The following is a 26,718-nucleotide window of genomic DNA, read 5'->3' on the forward strand; positions in this document are numbered from 1 at the left end:
ACCAAACGTTTTATTATATTTTACTTAAGATTATATCAAACTTTATTGGCTGGTATTATTAAAAAGTAAAAAAAAAAATTTTACACACCCATAAGTTTATTTAGAAAAACAACATTGAAATACAAGTTTTAAATGGGAATTAGGCGTGGCGCTCCTCGCATTGGAAGTCAGTTCTGACAAGATCAGAGTTGACGCAGCGGTTGACGGAGGTGTCGAACTTGAAGCCGAGGTCACAGCTCACCAGACGTGCGTTGCCCCTGTGGCAGGCGATGAACGAGTAGCACTTGCCCGGCAGCCTGAAACACACATGTTGTTAAAAATGATAGTCGAAGTACCACAAATATACGCGGTATGCGGTATTAAGAGAGCGCAGTAGAGAAAAGTAACTGTAAAGTCCGTACCCAAAGTTTTCAGTGATATCATATCCGTACTGATCGACGGATCCAGGCGGACAAGAGTAGCCGATGAAAGCTGTAAAAAAATAAAAAAATTAATACTTTATTCAGACAAATAACATCGGATCAGTAGCTTTACTAGGCATTTAGCCATGTTAAAAGGTATTCACATGTAGTTAAGTAGCAGTAGTTTGCCACTGATTTGACTTACATAGTTAGGGCTATAAACTATAAAAACAATATACCTTCAGCATTACAGGAAGCTTCCTCGGAGGGCCAATCGCAAATACCCTTGGCCGGGTTAAACGCGAGGCCAGGGGCACACTCCTCTTCGAAGGCGACGCCGGCTACACAACGCCGGTACTTGCCGCAGTCCGTGCTGGTAGCCAGTGGAGACTCGAAGAATCCATACTCGTGGGGGCATTCTTCCGAAGATCTGGCCGGCTCTGCAAGTTTACAAAGATTATAAATTGACGTAGTTCATTTTTACACTAATACCATTAACACTCATATTTCAATAAGATTGTTGTGGGATTGTTTTGTTAAAGACTTACGGGGCACGCCGTCGCTGCATTCGACATCGCCTGGATATCCGCAAGGATATTGAGGCCACTGCGCCTCCGGATTGAAATAGAGACCATCTGGACAGGTCCTTTCGAATTCATTTGATTCCTAAGAAAAGTGAAGATAGTAATTTACATACTGTGGTTTTATAACTTGTATATTTCAAACACCCTACTCGTATGTGAAGCAACAAACACATCTTATTTCACGTTGCGATATGTTCATAATTCATAATAATAATTCATAATTCATAATTCATTTATGTGTTTTCATTGTTGTGTTGTAATGTCGCGATTGTCGCAGTTCTAGGATAACAGGTAAAAAAGGTACAATACTTACAATACATTCGTAGAAGCTGTCACAGCTGCCGGCCATTTTGACGTATTCATTTTTATTGCCGCAGTAGCCACTATCGCCTATTGAAAAGAAATAAGTGTAAATTTTACTAAAAATAATTTTAGTATTAATTAAAGATTAGTTAGTACTTACCAGACACGGCCACGGCCAGCGCTGCAATGCAAACAAAGATGAACATCTTGCTAGTTTTGAGCTGTTGGTAGTAAGCTAGAGTTGAGAGCTGTCGAGTGATATTCTTGCTAAGAACATGTGATATTTTATATGAAAATAAGTCGTTAAATCTTCATTACTAACTCAAAAAGTACTTAGATAAAGTTGATATCAAAGTTTTATCTTCAATTGTACTGTACATCAATTGTTATTTCCAACTTTATCTTACCACATTTAGTTTGAGCTACCGGTCGAAACACATCTACAAATTCATTGTGTCATCAAAAAAGTGATAATAGTTTATTAAATATAAAGAATAAAAATTCTCCTTTTTTCATGTTTTTTGTTATTTATTGACCTTATTCTTATAAAGATAACATAACTTTAATGATTTAGTATTTAAAAACTATGAATAAACTTTATAGCAAACTAAAAATAAAACTAGATAATGTAAAAAATCGACCCCAAATCGCCGCGCTCGTAGGGTAAGGTGCCCAAGAGGCTGGCGGCATTTCCGAAATGCGCGCCAGCCCTTGGATCCCCTGAGACGTCGATGAGACGTCCGCATATCTCCTTGAACAGCTGACGGGCTTCCGCACCCCAAGGCTCGAAGGTCTCCACGGCAAAAGGCACAAATATATAAAATAAATAAATTCTCCTTATAAAATACCATTTAACAATATGTTTTTGTTTAAAATTATAAACATTTATTAGTTTGGTTTAAATTTCGATTGGTTTATTTATTAATTATTATTATTATTTATTTATTTACACCACGACTTGATAATTAAGTGGGTTAGGGTTTTTTACATTTCTAAAATGTATAAATACTTACAAATATAAATAGAATAGTTATTTCGATGGCCTAAGTTGCTAAGTTGCAGATCTTTTTGATGTTTTTTTCTGATAAAGTAAGAATGAAAACTATTCGCTTTCCGCAAACTTTATTAGATAACTAGCGGTCGCCGGTAATTTCCTCAGTGTAAAATAAAAAAGTCATATGGCCCCTAGTCCTAAGGCCTATAACATGCCCACGTGCATCAGCTACTTTCCCGTTCGAGTTCCACCAAAATCGGTCCAGCCGTTCCGGAACAAAGACGGCATTGCGGACAGACCTACAGATAAACAGCCAAACAAAATATAAAAATAATGTTTTTTCGTTATTAGCTACGCAAATGCATCACATGGATGTATGGAATATAATTCATACAGACACTTCGATTTTATTTATCATGCATAAATACTTGTTAAATGTAGGAGATAGAGTCATAGACGTATATAGAACTAAATGGATAAGTAATATACATAAGGAAAAACATCTATCCACATTGCATTCATATTTAACGTTTAAATTTTCATAAGTATAATAGTACTTAGATAACCTAAAGTCAAATAAATAGTGTGTTACATTAATGAATTTTTTCCAATCTCTCTGATATTGATAGTCTTTGATAGTTCTCTTTTCTTAAATCTTACTTTTCTTAAGGATGTGTTGACTTTATATTGAATTTGTGAAAGTTGATTGTAACAGGCAATCAAATCAGACTATAGGCCATAGGACTTTTTTATTTTAATTTTACACTGATAAATATACTTTTCGTTTTTGAGATTTTAAAGTTGAATAAAAAAGGAAAGAAGTTACAATATACTTTTTCTTGTTTATTATTTTCTAAGTATATTAATTAAAAAAAAATCTCTGTTTTGTAATTTTATAGATAGTATTGAAAATTACGTAAGATTTCAATTCTTAAACTTGTTTGCTGATTTACCTACTTATTTTGGAATTAATAATAATTATCTATACAGTAATTATGGTCAAGTAATTTATAATTTAATTTAATTGCATTAGTTTCATTTATATAAAAGGTTTCCACAACAATACAACGACACTTTCAATTTGAAATTTCCCCTGGAAACATTCACAAAAATAAAAATGCGTTCATTCATTTGTTTTGCCGCTTTTTTGACGGTAGCCTGTAAGTATATTATATATTTTATACATATTATCCGTTTTAATAAGTAACTTTAATTTTTAATTAATTAAAATAAATGTAATAATTGTAATTGATATTAAGAACATTTTCACTAATTGTAGACGCGGTACAAGAAATACCGAATGGCGCTGTGGGTGACGAGGTGTGCAAGGAGTACAACACGTACTACAAGATACAAGGCAGCTGCGACTCCTACGTAGAGTGTAACGTGAGTGATGCTGCTTGTAACGTTGATGTGTAACAATGTGCTATGTTTTATTAGCAGTTTAATGTACATGTTGAATTTTTAACGTTCGCAGGCGTACAAGGCGACGTACAAGACGTGTCCCGATGGGCTGTATTTCATCCGCGATGTTCAGTGGCCCACCTACCCGTGTGCGTACCCTTCGGACGCGCAGTGCGAATACAACGACCAACCTCGTACGTATCTGAGTGATTGCTCTCACCTTAATCTACACAACACTCTATATACAAACATTACTGTGACCTGTTGTGTTAATGTTTTTTGCAGAGCGAGCCATCTCATCTGCAGAGTGCAAGACACAGTATGGATTCTTCGCGTCGCCGCTAGCGACTCGTTCCGACTGCGGAAAGTACCGCATGTGCGTGGAGGGGAAGGCCTTCGAAATGGAGTGCGCAATGGGCCTGGCCTTCAACCCCGAGACCGGCCGCTGCGACTGGCCCGACCTCGTGCCGAGCTGCAGTGCTGAAGGTACCCGCCCCTTTTCCCATCTCGATCAATGTGCAGTACAGTAGGCAAGTGCGATGTGAATTGTTGCTGATGTTCCCCCGTGTGCTTACAGAGTTCCTCGGCTTCAAGTGCCCGCCAGCGACCTACGATGAGTTCGGAAAGGCTTACGTGGTGAACTTTAGGTAAGTACTACTGTGCTGCGATGCGCTGTGTGGGCGTATGTGCCGCAATAATCAATGGGCGAGAGTGAGCAATGAGCTGAGTATTGAGCGTGTTGTTTGTGTGCGCAGCATCCAGGGTAGCTGTCACTACTTCTTCTCGTGCATGGAGGGCGTGGCGCGTCTGCTGGTGTGCGACCGCGGCTTCGCCTTCGACGCTTCCGTCAACCGCTGCGTCGACGCCACCAAGGTGCAGTGCCAGGAGGGATGAACAATCACATCATGAATTAAATAACTTATTTATTTATTTATTTAAATAATCAAACAATAAAAATAGAATACAATTAAAACATACCAATTTTATTTCAACTTCCCAATTCTTGAAATTAAAAGTAAGGTTTCTAACAAACTATGTACTTAGAAATTTATTTAAAAATTAAATAAAAGATATTGAAAATACATAGAAACATACAAACATATCCGCTAAAATCATACCTCCGGATATTCGGAACAAAATTAAAATTTATTTATACAAATAATCAAATAAAAAAAAGAGAATACAACCAAAACATACCAATTTTATTTCAACTTCCTAATTTAACTAAATTTCGTCTTTACTGTTAAAATAAATCGAATCCTTGCTATGTTAAAAAACTTATTTAAACTTATAGAAACATAAATATTCAAGTGCTTCAAATAAGAAGTGCTTTGTAGTTGTTAAAGTATTCTTAAATTAAGTATGGTGATTATATTCGAACCCGAACCCGCAATTGATTAGAACCCGAAATAAAAAAATCATGTTCATAATTTTTTTATATCAAGATAAATTATACTCACGTACATGTATTTAACTTACAAACATAAGCAGGTATAGAAACAACGTGTAACTGAAAAATATTTAAGTTATGTAATGGCAATATTACATTGATTTTGTTATTAAACATCACTTATAAAGAGTTTGAGCATTTCGTAAGCTTATATATTTACGTCCGCACTGAGGGGCTCGAAGCCTATTCTATGTTAAGGGTGAAGGAAGGGTAAAGGTGAAGGTATATTAAGGGTGTTCTATGGTAAGGGTGGTATTCAATCACGCTGGCCCAGTGCGGGTTGGTTGACTTCACACATGTCTTTGAATTTCTTCGCAGATAATAAGTGCACGTTCCATCGATGTTTTATTTCACTGTAGAACATTTGATAAATATTTATATTAAATCTGAAAATAAAGAAATACATTGTTGCGCATTGAAAAAGCTCTTGCAGATTACGATTAAGTCAAGCTCTTAACTATGCGTCACAGATGATTCTTTCATGCGCCCCTCATCATCTCCCTGGCCTATTCCCACTCACGTGGGGTCGGCCCACAAGGTTTTATAAACCTTGAAGTTTTGGCTTAAGTTTTTACGGCCGGTCGACTGCCAGTCGCCAACCCTACTTGGGTCTACCTACCTTTAATGCCCCTGTGGTTAATAAATATTTGGTACGATATTATAACTCGCTTCACCGTAAGTTTCCAGTGATGAAATATTTGTACAAAAATATCACTGTTTTATTTATAAAAATGACTAGAGATGGTGATTTCGCGTGTGATGAGTATATTAAAATTTCTTTCTGACGGCTTACAGTGAAAACTCGCGGTTAAACTTGTTTGACATGTTCATGTTGCTTCATTTATCATTGCTATGTGAAACTTCTAGGCGTAATTTATTTCTTTTTTTTAATAAAAGTTTTCACGAAACATTTTCACACTAAGTGTATAATTATTAAAAAGTTTATTTAACCATTTTTAAAGAACCTCCAAGTCCAGGCATGGGCCGAGAAGAAGAAAGTAGAGACTTTTATTATTGAAGGTCAAGGCTTCGTGACGTTACGTCACCCTAGTTAGCTACGAGTGTTATAAGTTATAGTTTAAGTATGCTAAATCAGTAAAAAATGTCTTTCTTCTTGCATAATATCACGTCAGCTTGCCTCTTCGTACCACTTTTTACGTTGGTAATCGCAGTACTTAGACTAAAGCATATTTTAATTTTGTTCCGAATATCCGGGGGTACGATTTTAGCGGATATGTTTGTATGTTTCTATGTATTTTCAATATAACATACATCAAAATTTCTAAGTACATAGTTTGTTAGAAACCTTGCTTTTAATTTCAAGAATTAGGAAGTTGAAATAAAATTGGTATGATTTGATTGTATTCTCTTTTTATTGTTTGATTATTTATATAAATAAATAAGTAAGTTATTTAATTCATGAATTAAATTATGATGTGATTGCTCATCCCTCCTGGCACTGCACCTTGGTGGCGTCGACGCAGCGGTTGACGGAAGCGTCGAAGGCGAAGCCGCGGTCGCACACTAGCAGACGCGCGACGCCCTCCATGCACGAGAAGAAGTAGTGACAGCTACCCTGGATGCTGCGCACACAAACAACACGCTCAATACTCAGCTCATTGGTTATACACCCACATACGCCCACACAGCGCAGCGCAGCACAGTAGTACTTACCTAAAGTTCACCACGTAAGCCTTGCCGAACTCGTCGTAGGTTGCTGGCGGACACTTGAAGCCGAGGAACTCTGTAAGCACAAGCGGGAGGAACATCAGCAACAGTTCATCCGCTGACTACCGTACTGCACATTGAATGAGACGGGAAAAGGGGCGGGTACCTTCAGCGCTGCAGCTTGGCACGAGGTCGGGCCAGTCGCAGCGGCCGGTCTCGGGGTTGAAGGCCAAACCCATAGCGCACTCCATCTCGAAGGCCTTGCCCTCCACGCACATGCGGTACTTTCCGCAGTCGGAACGGGTCGCTAGCGGCGACGCGAAGAACCCATACTGTGTCTTGCACTCTGCAGATGAGATGGCTCGCTCTGCAAAAAACATTAACACAACAGGTCACGATAATGTTTGTATATAGAGTGTTGTGAAGATTAAGGTGAGAGCAAACACTCAGGTACGTACGAGGTTGGTCGTTGTATTCGCACTGCGCGTCCGAAGGGTACGCACACGGGTACGCGGGCCACTGCACGTCACGGACGAAGTACAGCCCATCGGGACACGTCTTGTACGTCGCCTTGTACGCCTGCGAACGTTCAAAATTCAACATGTACATTAAACTGCTAATAAAACATAGCACATTGTTACACATCAACTTCACAAGCGGCGTCACTCACGTTACACTCTACGTAGGAGTCACAGCTGCCCTGTATCTTGTAGTACGTGTTGTACTCCTTGCACACTTCGTCACCCACAGCGCCATTCGGTATTTCTTGCACCGCGACTGAAAATGTCAGAGAAACGATTTAAATTATCAAGTATATCAGGATATCACAAAATATAATAAAATCCTTTATTTGCATATTTCTTCGAAATGTTTAGTGCAATCAAAATAAATTAGAAACTTACACGATGCCGTACACAAAGCAGCTAAAATAATGAAGAAGTACATTTTTTTTTGTTAATTGTCTTCGCAAGAAACACAATTGAATAATGATGGTTGTATTGTTAAGCAAGCGTAATTTATACCGAACTTTCTAATTAGTTTTATTGCATTAATTGGAATACGGTTATTTAACGATAATTGATATTAAATACATAATTAGAAAGATACGAGAAATTAAAAATGTTAGCAATATTTCCTAGCTAGCAGTGCGTACTTTCGTAAAGGTCCGCAGCGTATCCGGTAATCATGAGCGGATGATAAAATAACTTTAAAACCTGTTGTTCCTTTGCCATCTTAAGTAATAGAATACTCTCCTTTTAGCTACCTATTATAAATCAAAATTTAACTCTCAGATATTAATAAGTCTATCGACATACTACATGAACCATACGGAAACGAAAACAAATCAAAAAGTTTGCGTGAACTTGTAATCAAATTAAACCTTCAAAAATTCTTTAAGCAGTAGTAAGCTCGGCTAACGAGTACCAACAAAGCCTAAGAAATTTTTGGGTGATCTCTCGATGTTTGTCTAAATAGTAGTTTATTGAGTTTGACAAAATATGTACAAAATTGCAATCATTTTTTTTTTCGTTTAAAACTTATTGACAGTTTATAAAACGCCTATTGAGATGCTACACATATCATTTATGCGAGGATGAGGGGTACGTGGTGTTTGTTTTTTCTAACACTATATTTTTTTACTTTTTACCATCTTGTTAGGGTCACTTAAAAATACCAACATCTATGCTTAGTAATGATTATCATTTCTTATCTGATTGTATTAAATGACAATTACAATTATAACGGGTAAAATAAACAGTTACATTTATAAATATTTTAATATAAATACAATTAAAACACACGAATATGTACAGTTGGCTTTACAGTTCAAAACAACAACAACCATGCTCCGAACAAGTTTACTTTGTGTTTTGCTGGCATTAGCAATGCAAGGTAAGTTAACATTTAGCTTAGTTGATTCCTTACTGAGAGAAAGGTCGCTTTACAGAACAGATATGTAATTTAATCCTGTAATATAAATTATTGGAGCTTTTTTAACAATTACTTTGGTTTGAATACTCACGAGTGTCTTACGCATAATCTCTTGTGATTAGTTTTTAAAACAACAACTCATCACTTCTTTTATACTTAACTATTCCTTCCTTTCCATTATAGTAAATGGAAAACCAGCGTGTGGCTGTCAAACTACAAATGCTCCACCACCCACCACATCAAACCCGTGTGTTGTGAAACAAGAGGTGACCACGACCACGACTACTACTAGTAACCCATGTGTCGCATCCACACCTGCTCCTAAAGTACCTGAACCTTGCCGTGAGCAACCAACAACCACAACAACTACCACGACGACAGTGGCGCCCTCCACATCGACAGCTGCTCCGAAGACTGACTGCTCGAACGGTGACATTTACCCCATTAGTGTGGGCGGCTGCAACCAGTTCCTGATGTGCCGCAACAGAGTGTACATCCTGATGGTGTGCCCACCAGGGCTCGGTTTCAACTTCCAGACCAAGACCTGCGAGCGCTCCGATAGCGTGTCCGCTTGTAGTGCATAATATTTGATATTTTAATTTATATTATTAATTTAGAGCGACACTTATTTATTTATTTAAAATAAAATGTAACTAAAATGATTTCATTTTTTAAATGTTCCATCCTTTATTCAAGTTATTATTAGTTATGTAAATAAGGCATATTACTGACATTTTCTTTGAAATAACGACGGTTACTTACCATCACTACATCGTGAAATTGTGGTCTTTTAATTGGAATCTTTTTATAATAAAATTAAAATGTATCATCATCATCATCATCATCAGCTCACTATACGTCCCCACCGAGGGGCTCGGAGCCTACCCCAACTTAGGGGTGTTTAGATGTATATTGGTCCTAAACTAAAAACTAACTTACACTATAGTGCTATGCTAAAATAATTTGACAAACAAAAAGGACATAATGGAAGTCTCACAGCTCATCGCTTTTTATCTTTCTTCTTCTCTAACGTACGAGTATCTTGATGAAATTTGGTAAAGATGTAGAACATAGTCTGTAAGAACACATAGGCTACTTATTAAGTTTTTTTTAATTCCTCGCGGATGGAGTCGCGGGCGACAGCTAGTTTATAATAAATTAGAATGTTTGGATGCTTGGTAGGAAGTTTGTTACAAGGTACCTCCAAAACGGCTGCATAGATCTTTCTGAAATTTGGCATACATGTAGATCATAGTCTGGAGGAGCACATAGGCTACTTACCAAGTTTTTTTACTACGCTGATGTAGTCGTGGGCAAAAGCTAGTTAAATATATATAGTACTATACTTTTAACACAATGAGGTAACATTTTAATAACTATCAATAATTCAGAATAATCCCTGAACACTAGAGATAGCCACTAGATTCCATTCAATCATTAGTACGAAGTTTACAGGACAGGGTAATTCTGGATGACACAGATTGATACATTGCCGACACAGATAAATAGCCATCGTTACACGTTAGATATTATCGTTAACTATAATATCGTCCTTACAAATATATAGAGGTACAATGGTCATTTCATAAGAATCAAAATACTTCAATCATTGATAACTAGCGGTCGTGCGCAACATCAACTACTTCTTGTTAAATCCCGTCAAAATCGTACCAGTCGTACCAGAGATTACCCGGAACAAAAGCAGGCTTGTGGACAGACAGAAAGATATACTGAAAAAGATTTCAAATGTGTATTTTTGTTATTTATAAATTTTTTATTATTCTTATTTGTCATATTTAATCATATTTTGTACACATAATGTATTGGAAATATACATCACGTATACAATTTTGATAATAATACATACAGATACTCCAATATTATTAATATATAAGTACATATATCGATTAGATTTCGCCGGGAAAATATTATATTCTGTACATAGTTGTTACACAATTTTCTTGTACAAGTTTCATTTAAATATGTCGACGACAATTTTTAATTAAAACTTGAGGCTCTAAATTGGAAGATTTTGAAATTACAATCATAAAATTTTGGTAGGTAAAAATCTTAAAAATAAAATTGACATTATTTCGACTAGCATTGCAATGCATGTCAAGCTCAGCTGGTGTAAAATAAAGCATATCTTAAAGATAAAAAAATGATTAGTTTGGTTTTGATTTAATTTTTTTAGAAAAAAAATGCAGTTTGCGTTTGGTTGAAGAGGTCGAAGAAAACTTGCGATAGAATGTATGTAAAGTGCAACTATATATACTTCTACTGTTTTTACTTATATCTTGTAACATTGTAATAACTCATGTATTATGTCAATTGAGTTTAAATTTAACTCCCTTAAATTTAAAATCTTAAAACAATACGTAATAATTACAAAAGGTATTTTTAAAGAATAATTTATTTAAGAAATAAACATTAATTAGGACATTCTTAATCATAAATGTATTGATAAAATTTAGCTGTGTGCACTACAAGCTGGCACGTTGTCTGAGCGCTCGCAGGTCTTAGTCTGGAAGTTAAAGCCGAGCCCCGACGGACAGACCATCAGGATGTACACTCTGTTGTTGCACATCAGGAACTGGTTGCAGCCGCCCACACTAATGGGGTAAATATCACCGTTCGAACAGTCAGTCTTGGGAGCGGCCGTCGAGGTGGAGGGTGCCACCGTTGTAGTAGTGGTAGATGTAGTAGGGGCCGGTGTCGTGGTTGTCGTGGTCGTTGTCGAGGGGATCTTCTGCTCGATGCAAGGTACTCTGGGCGCTGCTGTGGTGACACACGGGTTACTAGTCGTGCTCGTGGTGGTCTCCTGCTTGGCGACACAAGGTTCGGGCGTTGCCGGCTGACAAGGCGGTGGCGATGATGGCGGTGGCGATGATGCAGGGGGTGCCCTCGAGCTTGCACAACCACACGCTGGCTTGCCATTAACTACAAACAAAGTAAAAATATAATGAATTATACAGAAAAAATGTAAAACATACATTAATCATGTATTAAAGCATGTTACTAACCCGAATGCATGGCAAGCGCCAGCAGTAGAATGGAAAACAAAGTTTTCTTGAACATGGTTGTTGTTGTAATGCTGTGAAGCTCTGATGTAAACTGTGACTTGTGTTCGACTTACACTGTTTTTATACCAATTATAGATTAATTGCATTTTTTGCAATAATAATTACAAATGCATTAACGGGAGTCGTTACGTGTTTTGAATTCCATAAGTTTCGGTAATATGTCATTAATGAATTCAATTAGTACAGAAAAATTAAAAAGTGTCTTTTCTTGTGCATTGTGTTAGAGTTTGCGTTTTCAGCTTTTATGTTATATCACCAAAACGATGTAACTAGCTTTGCATGGATGAATAAGCAAGTAAAAAAGAATATATATCTAATTTCTCATTGGTACAAAGATTGTTGAAAGTATTTAGTTTTTTAAATTTTAAAATTTTGATTATATTCACAGGTTTTGTTCTTTTTACTTTGGGTTTGAGAACTATTGATTTCCTTCCATCTTAATCTTATCATCCATGTCATTATTCTTGACAAAACGGCAAAACAGCAGCAATAACAATAGCATTTTTTATTATAATGTGGGTTTAAATTCCAAGATTTCGAAAAAAGTGAATTTAAGATAGTATTTTTTTATATCATAATGTGGCAAACAAGCAAATGGTCACCTGAATCCACCTAAATAGCGAAGCGACCGCTGCCCATAGACATCCGCAATTACAAATCCGCACCCAACAAAGCATTGTTATTTCGGAAACTACTCACTGTTAAGTATAATGGTACTCAATTTTTTTTTCATATACTGAAAAAAAACTAATCTAGTTTTTAGTCATAGTTTGGCAGACTTTGTTGTGCTAAATAAACAGCAATTAACAAAAGGCGACTTTTATTTAAGGGCACTTAAATATTAAATACTTAAGAGTAAATATTAATATTAATAGAAATTGCCAAAAAGGAATATTTTTATTTCACTCATTCAATTGGTTTGTTCAAGTGGTTGTGTGTTTTTATGAAAGCCGTCCCAATTCGTGCAAGTTGTAAGTGCTTTTACTATACAAATGCCGAAGCGATAATAAAAGATACTAATTTGTTAGAATATGCTGTTGGAAAAGGCTAATGGTTAAACATTTCGCCGTGAATGTGAGAATTGGTAACAATTTCTTTTTACATGCTGGCGAATTTAAAAACAGTTATAGTACGAGAGCCCACGACCAAATATTTTGTCTTGTCGTTTTATGATGAAAACTGTATAATCTATCGATTTTATACAGTTTCAATCGTAAAATTACTAACAACTCGTAAAATAACTTACTAAAACGTATTGCAAAATTACTAATTTCAGAAATTTTCTGCGACTGACCTGACCGCATTTTCGAAGTTGTCAAAAAATTTTACCGAACTGTTTCATCGTAATCTGTCTGATTTTCAGAATTTAGTTGAACGATAAATTTTAGTTCCTGAAAACACAATTTTCAGACACCACAAGCGTCGCACGGACACCATTTGAGAAAAGTCTGGAAATCTTGTTTTCAAGTAAACATTGGTCAGTTGATGCGAAATAATCATATTTCAAAAGAAAGTGTGAGCATCTTATGTGTTGAAACCATTTTGAACGTGTTGAAAAATTTTACCGATATTTTCCTTATCATTCTGTCTGAAAATTATTTCTGCCTGGATGCAGAAAAAAATTATATCAGACAAATAGTGTTGTACTTCATTAATCAGACAACTTTTCGAGTCTGAAATTATAAAAAAATCGTATTAACATCTGTTAAACAAATGAATAAGCTGCAACTCGCAAATGATTCTCTTCTCTTAGATGATGATCGATAAAGAGCTTACTCGAAACCATCGAACTAAAATTAAAGGACATTTTTAATAAATTGGACAAAAGGAAATTGGGATAACGTTTGAAAAATACTGTTTATTGAAAAGTGAGCGTCGTTGAAACCGTCAGAACAGCTGATGGACACTTGCGCTGTAGGCTAGCCAGGGATAGGAATGTAGCAAGCACCGCACGTTACCGGGCAACTCCGAAACGTTCTCTTCGTTTTTGGAGTTTTTGGTGACATTTAAAATGTCGGAAAACGAAAACGAAAATCTGACAGCCATACAAAAGATTTTAAAAAAATGAACCAAGCTGCTATGAGACAAGTCGGGTAAATTTTTTGATATTTTTGAAAATGCGCTTAGGCCACATGTGACTTAAGATATCTTCTTTCTGTGCGTCCTCTCCTCCCGCTATTAAAGGTTGGCAACACATCTGCAATTGCGGATGTCTATTGGCAGCGGTTGCTTCGCTATTTATGCGGATTCAGGTGGCCGTTTGCTCGTTTGCCACCTTATGGTATAAAATAATACTATCTTAAATTAACTTTTTTCGAAATCTTTGAATTTAAACCCACATATAAAAGTTGCTATTGTTATCTCTGTTTTGTCAAAAATAATGACATGGATATGTTTTATAGATATGTTTATGATTTTGGTCTCAGAAATCTATGGTAAGAGGAAAAAGTGGTAAATTCACATTTGGGACATCAATAGTTCTTAAACCCTGACTAAACAAACCCAAAGGAAAATGACCAAAAATCTGTGAATACAATCAAAATTTTAAATTAAAAAAAACAGATTTTTTAAAATACTTTCAACAATGTTTGTACCAATGAGAAATCTAGATATTCTTTTTTTACTTGCTTATTCATCCAAGCAAAGCTAGATACATCGTTTTGGTGACATAACATAAAATCTGAAAAACAATAACGCTAAACATAAGAAAAGATACTTTTTAATTTTTCTCTACTAATTGAATTCATTAATGACATATTACCGAAACTTATGGAATTCAAAACACGTAACGATTCCCGTTAACGCATTTGTAATTATTATTGCAAAAGTTGCAATTAATCTATAATTGGTATAAATACAATGTAAGTTGAACACAAGTCACAGTTCACATCAGAGCTTCACAGCATTACAACAACAACCATGTTCAAGAAAACTTTGTTTTCCATTTTACTGCTGGCGCTTGCCATGCATTCGGGTTAGTAACACGCTTTAAATACATGAGCAATGTATGTTTTACATTTTCTGTATAATTCATTATATTTTTACTTTGTTTGTAGTAAATGGCAAGCCAGCGTGTGGTTGTGCAAGCTCGAGGGCGCCCCCACCATCATCGCCCCCGCCATCATCGCCACCGCCTTGTCAGCCGGCAACGCCCGAACCTTGTGTCGCCAAGCAGGAGACCACCACGAGCACGACTAGTAACCCGTGCGTCACCACAGCAGCGCCCAAAGTACCCTGCATCGAGCAGAAGATCCCCTCGACAACGACCACGACAACCACGACAACCACGACACCTGCCCCTACTACATCTACCACTACTACGACGGTGGCGCCCTCCACCTCAACGGCCGCTCCCAAGACTGACTGCTCGAACGGTGATATTTACCCCATTAGCGTGGGCGGCTGCAACCAGTTCCTGATGTGCAACAACAGAGTGTACATCCTGATGGTCTGTCCGTCGGGGCTCGGCTTCAACTTCCAGACTAAGACCTGCGAGCGCTCAGACAACGTGCCCGCTTGTAGTGCACGTAGCTAAATTTTATCAATACATTTATGATTAAGAATGTCCTAATTAATGTTTCTTAAATAAATTATTCTTTAAAAATACCTTTTGTAATTATTACGTATTGTTTTAAGATTTTAAAATTTAAGGGAACAAAATTTAAACTCAAAACACTTGTAATCACTCAAAATACTTGAGTTGAGTTGAGTAAAAACAGTAGAACTCTATGTACTTTACATGCAATCTGTCACAAGTTTTCGTCGTGTTCAACAAACACAAACTACTAAATTTTTATTTACAAAAAATAATAGATCCAAACTAATTTTTTTTAATCTTGTAAGATATGCTGTCTTCTACACTAGCCGAGATTAACATACATTACAATGATAGTCAAAATAATGCCATTTTAATTTAATTTTTTAGATTTTTGTCTACCAAAATTTGTACAAGAAAATTGTGCAACAATTATATGTCAATTATATGTCGTAGGCTACATGTATGAATTAATTGTAGATCTTTAAATGTTATAAATAAAACTCTGCAGTAGTATATAATTGTCTTTTAAACTATATGACTCTGATCAATATTTTAGAAGATATCAAAATATTAAAATTAGCGCAACCAAAAATTGCAATAACCTTAATAAAGAAAAGGACATATTGGGTTCTTGGCTTAAGTATAGGATCTATATAATATTGATGTATGAACGAATTGTAAATCTTACTAATATTATAAACTAGCTTTTACCCGCGACTCCGTCCGCGCGGAATAAAAAATAGAAAACGGTGTAAAAATTATCCTATGTCCGTTTCCTGGTTCTAAGCTACCTGCCCACCAATTTTCAGTCAAAACGATTCAGCCGTTCTTGAGTTATAAATAGTGTAACTAACACAACTTTCTTTTATATATATAGATAAGAATATTTAGATGGATGGATGGATGGAAGGATGGATGGATGGATGTTTGTTTGAAGGTATCTTCAAAACGGTTAAATAGTCTGGAAGAACACATAGGCTACTTAAAATTTTTTTTTTAATTCCGCGCGGACGGTGTCGCGGGCGAAATCTAGTCTTTAAATATGCTAAAAAAGCTATAGTGGCATATATCTATCATCTGTGTTTGTCTCGTGGTTTATGATTCTGATCACTAGTTTAGAAGATATCAAAAGATTAAATCCTTCGCACAACCAAAAAATGCAGTAGCGTCGAGCGACCGCGCAAAAATAAATGCTGGTAACGAAGTATTAGATGGTTACTTAACCGATTTTGATAACTTTTCCTTTGTTTGAAAGGTTGTGATGTTGTGACATGTAAATCTGATCAAGTTCTCAGTATTAACTTTTCAGTTATTCTTATGCGTATTTGACTCACTTAATCTATAGTGATGACGTTCTAGTTTTGTTTATTGTTATGTTAAAAATACAGTGAGCCTCCCGCATAAAAGTCATTATCTACATCGGCTGACACCAACTCCAATATAACAGTAGATGTATAATATACAACAAACAAGAGTTTTAAAGAAAATAATTTTACTAGGTAATATTACAAATGCGAATTTTTAGATGGATGTTTGTTTGAAGGTATCTCCATAACTGCTCTATGGATCTTGATGAAATTTGGCACAGATGTAGAACATAGTCTGGAAGAACACATAGGCTTTTAAGATTTTTTTAATTCCTCGCGGTCAACTAGTAATAAAATAAAATAACATTTAATCCTTTGCTATTAGTGTATTTTGTTTGGGAATAATTTGTTTAGAAGTCGGTTTTCTTGGTTATTTAATTCCACGCTGCCGAAGTTGTGGGCGAGAGCTATATATCTAAACATTCTCATTTATTTAATTCTTATAATTAAGATTAAGATGTAATCTATGAATATTTTGTACATTGAGCACAAGAACGAAATTATGAATTAAAACAGTTTTGGGAAATTCCAATACGATGTTATTGCAGTACTCACCACATTAAATATCGATCAACTTATAATTATCGCAAAAATTAACTTACTAGTAAGCAATAGAAATCGTATAAATACAGCGTAAGTTCTAGACAATTCACAGTTTACATCAGAGCTTCACAGCATTACAACAACAAACATGTTCAAGAAAACTTTGTTTTCCATTCTACTGCTGGCGCTTGCCATGCATTCGGGTTAGTAACATGTTTTAAATACATGAGTAATGTATGTTTTACTTTTTTCTGTATAATTCATTATATTTTTACTTTGTTTGTAGTAAATGGCAAGCCAGCGTGTGGCTGTGCAAGCTCGAGGGCGCCCCCACCATCATCGCCCCCGCCTTGTCAGCCAGCAACGCCGGAACCTTGTGTCGCCAAGCAGGAGACCACCACGAGCACGACTAGTAACCCGTGCGTCACCACAGCTGCTCCCAAAGTACCCTGCATCGAGCAGAAGATCCCCTCGACAACGACCACGACAACCACCACACCGGCCCCTACGACATCTACCACTACTACAACGGTGGCACCCTCCACCTCGACGGCCGCTCCCAAGACTGACTGCTCGAACGGTGACATTTACCCCATTAGTGTGGGCGGCTGCAACCAGTTCCTGATGTGCAACAACAGAGTGTACATCCTGATGGTCTGTCCGTCGGGGCTCGGCTTCAACTTCCAGACCAAGACCTGCGAGCGCTCCGACAACGTGCCCGCTTGTAGTGCACGCAGCTAAATTTTATCATTTTATTTATGAATAAGAATGTCCTAATTAATATTTTCTTCTTAAATAAATTTTATTTCGTTATACGTGTTTTTTAAATATTATTTTATATTATACTATATAAACTGAAATCACTTGATCTTCACAAGTGTTGACTACTGGCAGAATTTTTCTTTATAACAACACAATTTACAACACAACATATTTCACCTTCTTGAAAAGTTCTTTACTATATTGCGCATGCTGAACAAAAAAAGACGATTTGTTGACCTCTAACTCGATCGATAGGAATTTCTAATTCCTATATAATATATCTTACGAAATCTTCATGATTTGCTTTTTCTATGACGAACTAAGATTAAGTTCTCATTTTTCATTATTTAAATAGGGGCACATTGAATGGGCACATTTAAACTTCTATTTTTTAATTTATTAGCACTTGGACAATAAAGGCTTAGTTTTCAGACTTTCTTCAAGTTTATTATGTTCGTGACATTTTTTGAGATAGATTCTTATATAATTTTTGTTACAACATACATTACTTTATCGGGGCTTTACTTTATTACATTAATATAATATTTATTTTAATATAAAAATCATCACTCATTCGCGTAGTCATCTTTATGTATTTTTTCATTGTTACTATACCTTACCTTATAATTATACTACCTTAATAAAATTCTGATTTATAATAATAACAAGTCCTACAAATAATTAAAGCTTGGGTGCCTGCCTACCAGAGAAATAATACGCTTCGTTACTATGAAAGGTCTTGTTATCTACCTATCATTATTTGACTGAAAAGAGGTTTTTCAGCGTAAGTTTTTCACTATCAGACATATGTATTAAAAGGAGACGCTGTATGTAATGTCGCCCAGGGCGCTGGTAGTGCGTAAACTGACACTAGACGTATTCTGTAATTTGTTATTTAAATAAATTTAATTAAAATTAAAACATGATGTATGTATATGCGTATAAAAGGTTATTGAATTTTAGTCATTAACCGAAACGATCAATGAAATACAAAACAAAATAAGCGCAACTAGTTTATTTACATTTAAGTGCACTTTAGTAAACTAAAAATAACTGATTAGTAGCATTATATTGATATTACGAACTCTATGGTGTTTGATCTCTTTTATGCTGGTGTTCGTGTTGCTAATTTGAAAATTATTGGCCATCATTTAAAAAAAAAATTGGATGATTCTTATGTTTTTCTTCGATTGTCTTCTTAACTTGTTTCGATTATTATGAGAAAAAAGTTTTACTTTTTCAATTTTAATTGATTCATTTGTCATCTCGCCTTAATCATGCCACCAGTATGAAGGCACATGGATACAATTACAGCAACCAGACCCATAACTATGATTCAAGAAGGACATTCTCAGCGTTATGTGGGTGTCCAGTTGGGTTTTTCTCGAAGAGCTGTCCATAATGTATGGAATCGCTTCCAAAAGGCCGGCAGTGTTGCCAGAAGACCCGATTCAGGTAGAGTTCGTGTAACAACTAAGTGCTCGTCGTGGTCGTACAGTAACGGCCCCTAAGTTACAACACCACCTACAGCTGACAACGGGTACCCGTGTCAGTGATCAAACTATACGTAATCGATTGCACGAAGACCAGCAAATGTCAAGATGACGAGTTGTTCGGATTCCTCTGACCAGGGTTCAACGTGCAAATCGTTTAAGATTCTCCCGTCAGTATTTGAACTAGGGGATCAATCAGTGGGGCAAGGTGCTTTTAACAGACGAGTGCAAAGTAAAATTTTTTAATGATGATCGGCGTGCTAGGATGTGGAGACGACGCGGCGAGCGGTTTTCGGAGTCCTGCATCCACGAAGTTGACTGTTTCGGTGGTCCCACCGTAATGTTTTGGGGTGGGATTAGTTTACACGGTAAAACCGAGCTCACTATTTTAAATGCAGGTACCGTAACTGCAGAACGTTACATCGAGGACGTCATCAGGCCTCAAGTCATCCCATTTGCACAGCGAGTGGGGCCTGGATTCATCCTGATGCAAGACAATGCCCGTGCACACACAGCTCGATCAACCCAAACTGTCCTAGAAGGGTCTCATATTGAGGTATTACTATGGCCAGTTAACAGTCCGGATTTAAATTCAGGTTAAAAAGGATGAATCTGGATTAAAAAGAAGAAACAAAAGCGACAAGAACAGTAATTTGTCTTTTTCCGGTGATTGCTTTTGTTCGTGTTTTTCATTCAAAATGGCCAATTTCATTATGAACTTAAAAAAAACAATTCATGATTATTATTTTAAACAATTGTTAGCCTATTATAACCAGTAACATTATTTTGTAGTTACATAAGTTAAACAATATAATGTCTGTCCTGTTTTCATGGTACAGCATCAAATCTTAGTGGCCCTTATTTTGTTTTGAGTAGTATATCTATATATATAAAAGAAAGTCGTGTTAGTTACACTATTTATAACTCAAGATCGGTCGAACTGATTTTTTTTATAAAATAATATTTCAAGCCTAAATAACTAGATTGTATGAGGCATCGAATGTTATATTTTTTAGCAGGTTTATCTTCCACTAGCTGTCGCTCACGACTCCGTTGATGCGGTATTAAAGAAAAAACTTTTTTAGTAGCCTAAATGTTCTTTTAGACTATATTCTACATCTATGCCTAATTTCAGTGAGACGTTGCATGCAACTATTCTGAAGATACCTTCTAACAAACACCCATCCATCCATTTGCATTTATAATATTAGTAACATAGCAACAAGTTTAATATAATAGTAAATTAAAAAAATATTTAGCATTTTTTTGTCAAAATCATAATTTCATAATAATGTATTTATAATGTCTTCAACACTGCTAATTACATACTTATATAAATCTATTATAATTATGCCAAATGTAACCAATATAACTAACTAATTTTGTATAAATACCGTGTAAGTTCAACACAAGTCACAGTTCACATCAGAGATTCACAGCACAACAACAACAATCATGTTCAAGACAACATTGTTTTCCATTCTACTGCTGGCTTTGGCCATGCAAGCTGGTAAGTTTTCTTTGTAAGATATTGTACCCTATTATCTTTCAACTTACAAGGTCTTTATATTTTTGTGTTTATTATTTTCTAGTAAACGGCAAGCCAGCGTGCGGGTGTGCGAGCTCACGGGCGCCTCCGCCTCCGTCTCCGCCGCCGTGTCAGCCGGCCACGCCCGAGCCTTGTGTCGCCAAACAAGAAGTCCCAACCACCACGAGCACGACTAGCAACCCATGCGTCACCACAGCTGCACCCAAAGTGCCCTGCATCGAACAGAAGATCCCCTCGACAACAACAACAACGACCACGACCACGACACAGGCACCGACGACATCGACCACCACTACAACAGTGGCACCCACAACCTCTACGGCCGCTCCCAAGACTGACTGCTCGAATGGTGACATTTACCCCATAAGCGTGGGCGGCTGCAACCAGTTCCTAATGTGCCGCAACAGAGTATATATTCTGATGGTCTGCCCGCCGGGGCTAGGTTTTAACTTCCAGACCAAGAAGTGTGAATGGTCAAAGAACGTGCCTTCTTGTAGTGCAGCTTAATTGTAACTTTATGTCATATTTATTGTATTTATAAACATTTCTTTATAAACATTAAATTAAATCATGTAAAAAAATAATTTCGTTCTTCTTATTTATAACTTTGTTATATGTGAGATCTTAACAGCAGAGTTTAATGTTGTGAAATCAATGGTTTAGGTTTAATCCTAAACTAATTTTCGGTAGTCTTCCATTTTAGCACATCATCGTATATCAGTTAATGTTATCAAAACTCAATATTATATATATTATATAATATTAATGCCGAAGTTGTAAGAAATGTATATTTATCGGGACTTAAGCTTATCAGCAACGTGGCTGGAAAAGCTACCTCAATGGAATGAGGCGAACTGGCTAAAAAGGAAGGCAAGTCGCCAACTTCATCTTGCCTAAGTACTTTGTCTTGAACACCAACACATAACGGGGTGTAACTTCAATTTTTTAAAAAGGTTTCTTCATATTTTCAAACCATTTTTCGTCTGTATAAACTATATTTGTCTCTTTCTAACATTTACTTCACTACTGAATCAAAATGTTATTTTTTCCCGACATCTCCATATTGAGTTATTAGAAACTTGATTATTTAGGATGTTTTTAAGAGGTACACAGCGCGCAGTTACACTAAATAAAATCACCTACAAATACGCACAGTTACAATTAATAATTAATAAAGTTTACAAAAGGCTAGATTATTTTTAGAAAAGAAATGTTTTACTTTTATTTTAAAGCTATCTAAATCGATGCAACTTTGTAGCGTTAAGCTGCATTGTTTTATGTCTTCAGCCAAAGAACTTGGATCTTTCATTATATGTACACCAGTTTCATAATTTTGTTTCTCACTTATCTACGGCTTATCATCGAAGCTTTTTTTTCTTTAAATAATTAAACGGCAGTATTTTTTCTTTATGCTGATGTTTTGTGCAAATTTTAGTAGTATCTTTTGTCCCAATTGCTCGGTAAATAGAAACCTAGGTGCCTTTTTATTAATTTCATTTTATTACATATATATATATATATATATATATATATATATATATATTATATATTAGGGTGATTCAAAAAAATTTTTTAATTTTTTTTTAACCGATACCCTCTCAAATGTTTCCATTTGATATAAAAAAAATTCTCACCAAACCCGAGCCCTATAGCTCAACTCTAAGGGGTCGCTACTGTTTTTTTATTTTCCCATTTAATTAACATGGGAAAAATCGTTTTTTGTTTTAAATTGAATTTACACATAATTAACGCAATTTTTTATAAAAAACGATTTTATATTCTTAAAGTAGAGTCTTCGAGCTTTCCAAAACTCTATTACAAAGTACAATTATCTTTACATAAAGACTAATTACAGCTATTTAAAAATCACTAAATTTCGAAATTTGAAAAATGCTTGGAATTATTTTTTTTTGGAACAATCCTCAAAATTTTTACTTAAACTATTAGGAAGCATTGAATTTTTATATATTACAAATTTCGAAAATGGTTTTTAGTACGTAGTGTAGGTTGCAGCACACATGATATCAATAAGATAAATGAATTAAGTGTATGATTACAAGTAAGCATGGAATATAATTTTGTCACATATTTTTTATATTAATAATCTAAATAAAAAATTGAACATGTTCATTCTAGTTAATAGTTTTTTATTAATGATAATTAGAGTACAATGTAGCAGTTAAGATAAATACGCCTTTCTGATATGTTATTAATTTGAATTATTCTGCATTAACAAGTGTTGTTTAATTAACACCCCCTCCCATTGTTTCCAAAATGTTTAAATAGTACGTTTCCATACGATATATGTAAGAAAATCAGTGTTCAAGTTAAACGTTTTTATCTATTCACTCCATTTTACGGTACTTAATTTTTATCACTTGTACATATTTACTAGAAATATAGGACAACTTATAATTAATTAAACAAAATAATTACATCGTCAAATATTTTATTCTTGTGCACTTTATTTATTTGTATGCTATACAGGATGTGCGAGAAAGACGTGTACAACGAAGTACCACAGACTCCTCGGTCGTATACAAATTGTATCAATTATTTTACATTTATTCAAATATTTTTTTTTTGGTTGATTATCATGGTTGATATATGAAGAGATTTTATTCATATATCAACCATGATTTTTGGTTATTAAACTACACCTTTTTGTAGAACCAAACTTTGCTATAAAATCAACATTGGATTAGAAAACACGTTTATCCGAACAACATAAATCATATTTTTGCAACAGTCTGTCAATTTTTTATTTCATGGATAGAAAATTCAATTTACAATATTTTAGTTCTCCTTCTCTGCCATATGGTACCTAAACTACAAGTAAGCTTTAGTAAATTTATTGAATTAATTTAATAATATATTTTTATCTTCTTGTTTGTTAATAAAACTGGAACCAAATGCTATTTTCATAAACATAAAAGGCAAAATCATTTTCTATTGTCAGTTTCTTATATTCCTGCAAAAAAAAAACAACTGCTAATAACAAAAGCTTTTAATTATAACAAACTAGCTTTTACCCGCGACTCCGTCCGCGCGGAATAAAAAAAAAAAAAAAAAACGGGGTAAAAATTATCCTATGTCCTATTCCTGGTTCTAAGCTACCTGCCCACCAATTTTCAGTCAAATCGATTCAGCCGTTCTTGAGTTATAAATGGTGTAACTAACACGACTTTCTTTTATATATATAGATTAAGAAATTGCGCGTTATATTATGTTACCTTGAGTGTTACAAGCTGCAACGTACTGCGACCAATCACAATGTTTGGTTTCAATGTTGAAGCCCATACCTTGAGGGCAAATCAATAACACTACGACTGAATTGTAACACATTAGGATCTGATCGCAACTTCCAGTATCCGTTGGATATATTTCGCCGTTTACACAACTTGGTGACGAAGTGGATGTTATAGGAACTGCTGTTGTTGTACTAATATGTGTAGTAGGAAGCGCAGTAGTAGTAGTAGTAGTAGAAGTAGTAGAGGTAGTAGTCGACGAAGTTGTTTCTTGAGTTTCGGCAAATATTTCTGGTGATATTTCTGTTATCGGGGCGGATGTAACATAAGGCTCTACAACTCGATAAACTATCTCAGGGTATCTTTGTCTAGATCTTGAAACAGCGACTGGTAATTCTTTACTTATCGGAAATGCGTCGTAGAAGTATGACGGGGAAGATGTAGAAACTACAGCAGGTTCTTTGGGCATAACATTAATCATGCTTACAGATGGTTCCTTAATAGAATCAGAAATTGTTGTCTCTGTTGTTATAAATTGGGTAATTTCTGGCTCCGGAGTATCAGTATTGATTACAGTGTTAAATGGTAGCACTATTAGTGGCTCTTGAGATTTAAATGGTGTCAATTGTGGTGCTGGGGAATTTTCATAGTATGATACTGGCACAGCTTCTAAATTTGGTTTTGGTGGTTGGTTGATATGGTCAGGGGGGTCACTCCTCGATATTGATTCCGTGGGAGCAAGATTTTTCTTATTTAATTTTCTTGCAAGGTATCCCATGCCACCATCCAAATATTTTGGCGGATCTGCAAGGAGAAAAAAAATCGTTAATTATTACTTTTGTATCAAAATTCATCAAATGTTAATAATCGTTATTAAGGATTTAATACAATATGATATAAATTAAATACAATCTTACCTGATTGGGTTGACAAAACCACTAATAAACAGGTAAAATAGATTGTTAGCAGCATGATCACTTGTAACGTCGAAGCCTTGTTGATAAATGCGAGAGGTAAAAATAAAAATCTATTTATAAAAAAAGAAACAGTTGCAATGATCGCATCATTAGTAAAATTAGTAATGGATTATGCATAATATGTATAATTATTTAAAATGACATTATTGGGCAATTGTCTAGTTTGTGTAATTAATAATTAAAGGTCTAGAATTAATTAATATTTTACATGGTATTCTTAGTATTTTGAGTATATAATATATATATATATATATATATATATATATATATATATATATATATATATATATATATATATATATATATATATATATATATATATGTATATTTTGGTAACGAAATACATCTCTGTAGGTGTGATAAATAAGCTTCTATTAAAATAAAAATATGTAGTGAATATGTAAAGATAAGTTCGTTTCTTTGTAAAAGATAGTGCGCTAGATTTTAGTCTCCAAATGTAAGTAGATTTTCAATGTGACATTGAAACATTATCAACATCAACAGCCTCAATTGGCTGGTTGCTGTCTTAATATTATTCTAAATATACATTATTAGCTCTTTGAATTGCAAATTTACTTGAAACGAATGTTATTAGAGGAGATTAGTCTAATTAGAGTCAAGTGATGGAGAAATTAAGAAGCAAAAGTTAAACGTGGTACGGTCGTGGTATATTGATATAAAACACACAAAAGTGTGCCAAATAATTTGATGACTTGTGTCATTTTAAGTATGCATCAGTCATATTATCAGAACAAATATCTTTTAGCCAGTGAAAGTTTTATTTCGTTTTAAAAGTATTAAAAAAATATCTAGTCGCAATCGAAACTTTATCAAAGAACTTACTGAACAACGTACTGAACGAAGACATTCGACATGCACCAACTGATTGATTTGAATCGGTTTAGAACTGGGTAAAATGTCAGTAAAAGTAAAAATGAGATTATCTTCAATGGGAAATGTTGTGTTGTTGACTATTCGCATTCGTTTTATTGCAAAATATTTAACATGGAATCATTATGGCAACCGATATGGCTATAAATATTATTATTTAAAAGTACATTTTAACAGTAGTAGACGCCAGCAATAACAACATCTGTTGCACGAATACACGACGAAAACAATAGCAGAAGTAATTCCGCGTTTCGTCTGAGGAGTGTGCGTGCCGAAAGCCTAATTTTACTCGTCTTTCTAGTAAGTAGATTTGACGGTCGAGTGGAAACGTATAGGAAGGAGAAATATTTTCTTTCTGTGAATCCCCTCCTCCGTCAATTAAAGCAACAACTCATTTGCTAATGTGCATTTTATGGGCAGCTGTCACTTCGCTATTTCGGCGAATTCAGGAGACCGTTTGCTCGCTTGCCACTTTATAATATAAACAAATAACTTTTGCAGGCTCTGTGAACAGAATTACCTACTTTTGTC

At 35.2% G+C, this 26,718-nt stretch overlaps 6 protein-coding genes across 6 annotated transcripts; 3 read left to right on the forward strand and 3 right to left on the reverse strand.

The window, feature by feature from the left end:
- Nucleotides 1–139: 139 nt before the first annotated feature.
- Nucleotides 140–1,494, reverse strand: LOC106710322 (protein obstructor-E). Its single transcript, XM_014502340.2, has 6 exons — nt 1,449–1,494; nt 1,299–1,375; nt 950–1,067; nt 641–841; nt 402–471; nt 140–296 (listed from the first exon to the last, which is right to left on the reverse strand). Exons 1-6 carry the CDS (start codon nt 1,492–1,494, stop codon nt 140–142), a joined length of 669 nt encoding a protein of 222 aa, XP_014357826.2.
- A 2,464-nt stretch (nt 1,495–3,958) lies between these two features.
- On the forward strand, nt 3,959–4,580 carry LOC106710323 (protein obstructor-E). Its single transcript, XM_045686629.1, has 3 exons — nt 3,959–4,172; nt 4,264–4,333; nt 4,442–4,580. Exons 1-3 carry the CDS (start codon nt 3,959–3,961, stop codon nt 4,578–4,580), a joined length of 423 nt encoding a protein of 140 aa, XP_045542585.1.
- A 1,998-nt stretch (nt 4,581–6,578) lies between these two features.
- Nucleotides 6,579–7,784, reverse strand: LOC106710375 (protein obstructor-E-like). The gene is made up of 6 exons (XM_014502394.2): nt 7,707–7,784; nt 7,475–7,581; nt 7,263–7,383; nt 6,971–7,171; nt 6,811–6,880; nt 6,579–6,719 (listed from the first exon to the last, which is right to left on the reverse strand). The coding sequence occupies exons 1-6, from the start codon at nt 7,747–7,749 to the stop codon at nt 6,581–6,583; spliced, it is 681 nt and encodes a 226-aa protein (XP_014357880.2). The 5' UTR covers nt 7,750–7,784; the 3' UTR covers nt 6,579–6,580.
- Nucleotides 7,785–11,206: 3,422 nt separating this feature from the next.
- LOC106710324 (salivary glue protein Sgs-3-like) lies at nt 11,207–11,814 on the reverse strand. Its single transcript, XM_014502342.2, has 2 exons — nt 11,760–11,814; nt 11,207–11,676 (listed from the first exon to the last, which is right to left on the reverse strand). Exons 1-2 carry the CDS (start codon nt 11,812–11,814, stop codon nt 11,207–11,209), a joined length of 525 nt encoding a protein of 174 aa, XP_014357828.2.
- Nucleotides 11,815–14,716: 2,902 nt separating this feature from the next.
- LOC106710325 (integumentary mucin C.1-like) lies at nt 14,717–15,354 on the forward strand. Its single transcript, XM_014502343.2, has 2 exons — nt 14,717–14,793; nt 14,876–15,354. Exons 1-2 carry the CDS (start codon nt 14,739–14,741, stop codon nt 15,352–15,354), a joined length of 534 nt encoding a protein of 177 aa, XP_014357829.2. The 5' UTR covers nt 14,717–14,738.
- Nucleotides 15,355–17,415: 2,061 nt separating this feature from the next.
- On the forward strand, nt 17,416–18,008 carry LOC123723558 (salivary glue protein Sgs-3-like). Its single transcript, XM_045686635.1, has 2 exons — nt 17,416–17,470; nt 17,554–18,008. Exons 1-2 carry the CDS (start codon nt 17,416–17,418, stop codon nt 18,006–18,008), a joined length of 510 nt encoding a protein of 169 aa, XP_045542591.1.
- The last annotated feature ends 8,710 nt before the right edge of the window (nt 18,009–26,718 follow it).

The sequence above is a fragment of the Papilio machaon genome, chromosome 3 (assembly GCF_912999745.1).
Source record: "Papilio machaon chromosome 3, ilPapMach1.1, whole genome shotgun sequence".
In the NCBI taxonomy this organism is placed as follows: domain Eukaryota; kingdom Metazoa; phylum Arthropoda; class Insecta; order Lepidoptera; family Papilionidae; genus Papilio; species Papilio machaon.

Excerpts from the sequence above, each read along its gene's own strand:
- LOC106710324 (XM_014502342.2), bottom strand. The coding sequence starts at position 11,814 with ATGTTCAAGAAAACTTTGTTTTCCATTCTACTGCTGGCGCTTGCCATG. Across the intron at positions 11,677-11,759 it reads GGCGCTTGCCATGCATTCGG|TTAATGGCAAGCCAGCGTGT; the intron begins GTTAGTAACATG and ends CTTTGTTTGTAG.
- LOC123723558 (XM_045686635.1), top strand. The coding sequence starts at position 17,416 with ATGTTCAAGAAAACTTTGTTTTCCATTCTACTGCTGGCGCTTGCCATG. Across the intron at positions 17,471-17,553 it reads GGCGCTTGCCATGCATTCGG|TAAATGGCAAGCCAGCGTGT; the intron begins GTTAGTAACATG and ends CTTTGTTTGTAG.
- LOC106710325 (XM_014502343.2), top strand. The coding sequence starts at position 14,739 with ATGTTCAAGAAAACTTTGTTTTCCATTTTACTGCTGGCGCTTGCCATG. Across the intron at positions 14,794-14,875 it reads GGCGCTTGCCATGCATTCGG|TAAATGGCAAGCCAGCGTGT; the intron begins GTTAGTAACACG and ends CTTTGTTTGTAG.
- LOC106710375 (XM_014502394.2), bottom strand. The coding sequence starts at position 7,749 with ATGTACTTCTTCATTATTTTAGCTGCTTTGTGTACGGCATCGT. Across the intron at positions 7,582-7,706 it reads TGCTTTGTGTACGGCATCGT|TCGCGGTGCAAGAAATACCG; the intron begins GTAAGTTTCTAA and ends TGACATTTTCAG. Across the intron at positions 7,172-7,262 it reads CGAATACAACGACCAACCTC|AGCGAGCCATCTCATCTGCA; the intron begins GTACGTACCTGA and ends TGTTTTTTGCAG.
- LOC106710322 (XM_014502340.2), bottom strand. The coding sequence starts at position 1,494 with ATGTTCATCTTTGTTTGCATTGCAGCGCTGGCCGTGGCCGTGTCTG. Across the intron at positions 1,068-1,298 it reads ACAGCTTCTACGAATGTATT|GAATCAAATGAATTCGAAAG; the intron begins GTAAGTATTGTA and ends CACTTTTCTTAG. Across the intron at positions 472-640 it reads AGCTTCCTGTAATGCTGAAG|CTTTCATCGGCTACTCTTGT; the intron begins GTATATTGTTTT and ends ATTTTTTTACAG.
- LOC106710323 (XM_045686629.1), top strand. The coding sequence starts at position 3,959 with ATGTTTTTTGCAGAGCGAGCCATCTCATCTGCAGAGTGCAAGACACAG. Across the intron at positions 4,173-4,263 it reads GCCGAGCTGCAGTGCTGAAG|AGTTCCTCGGCTTCAAGTGC; the intron begins GTACCCGCCCCT and ends GTGTGCTTACAG. Across the intron at positions 4,334-4,441 it reads GCTTACGTGGTGAACTTTAG|CATCCAGGGTAGCTGTCACT; the intron begins GTAAGTACTACT and ends TTGTGTGCGCAG.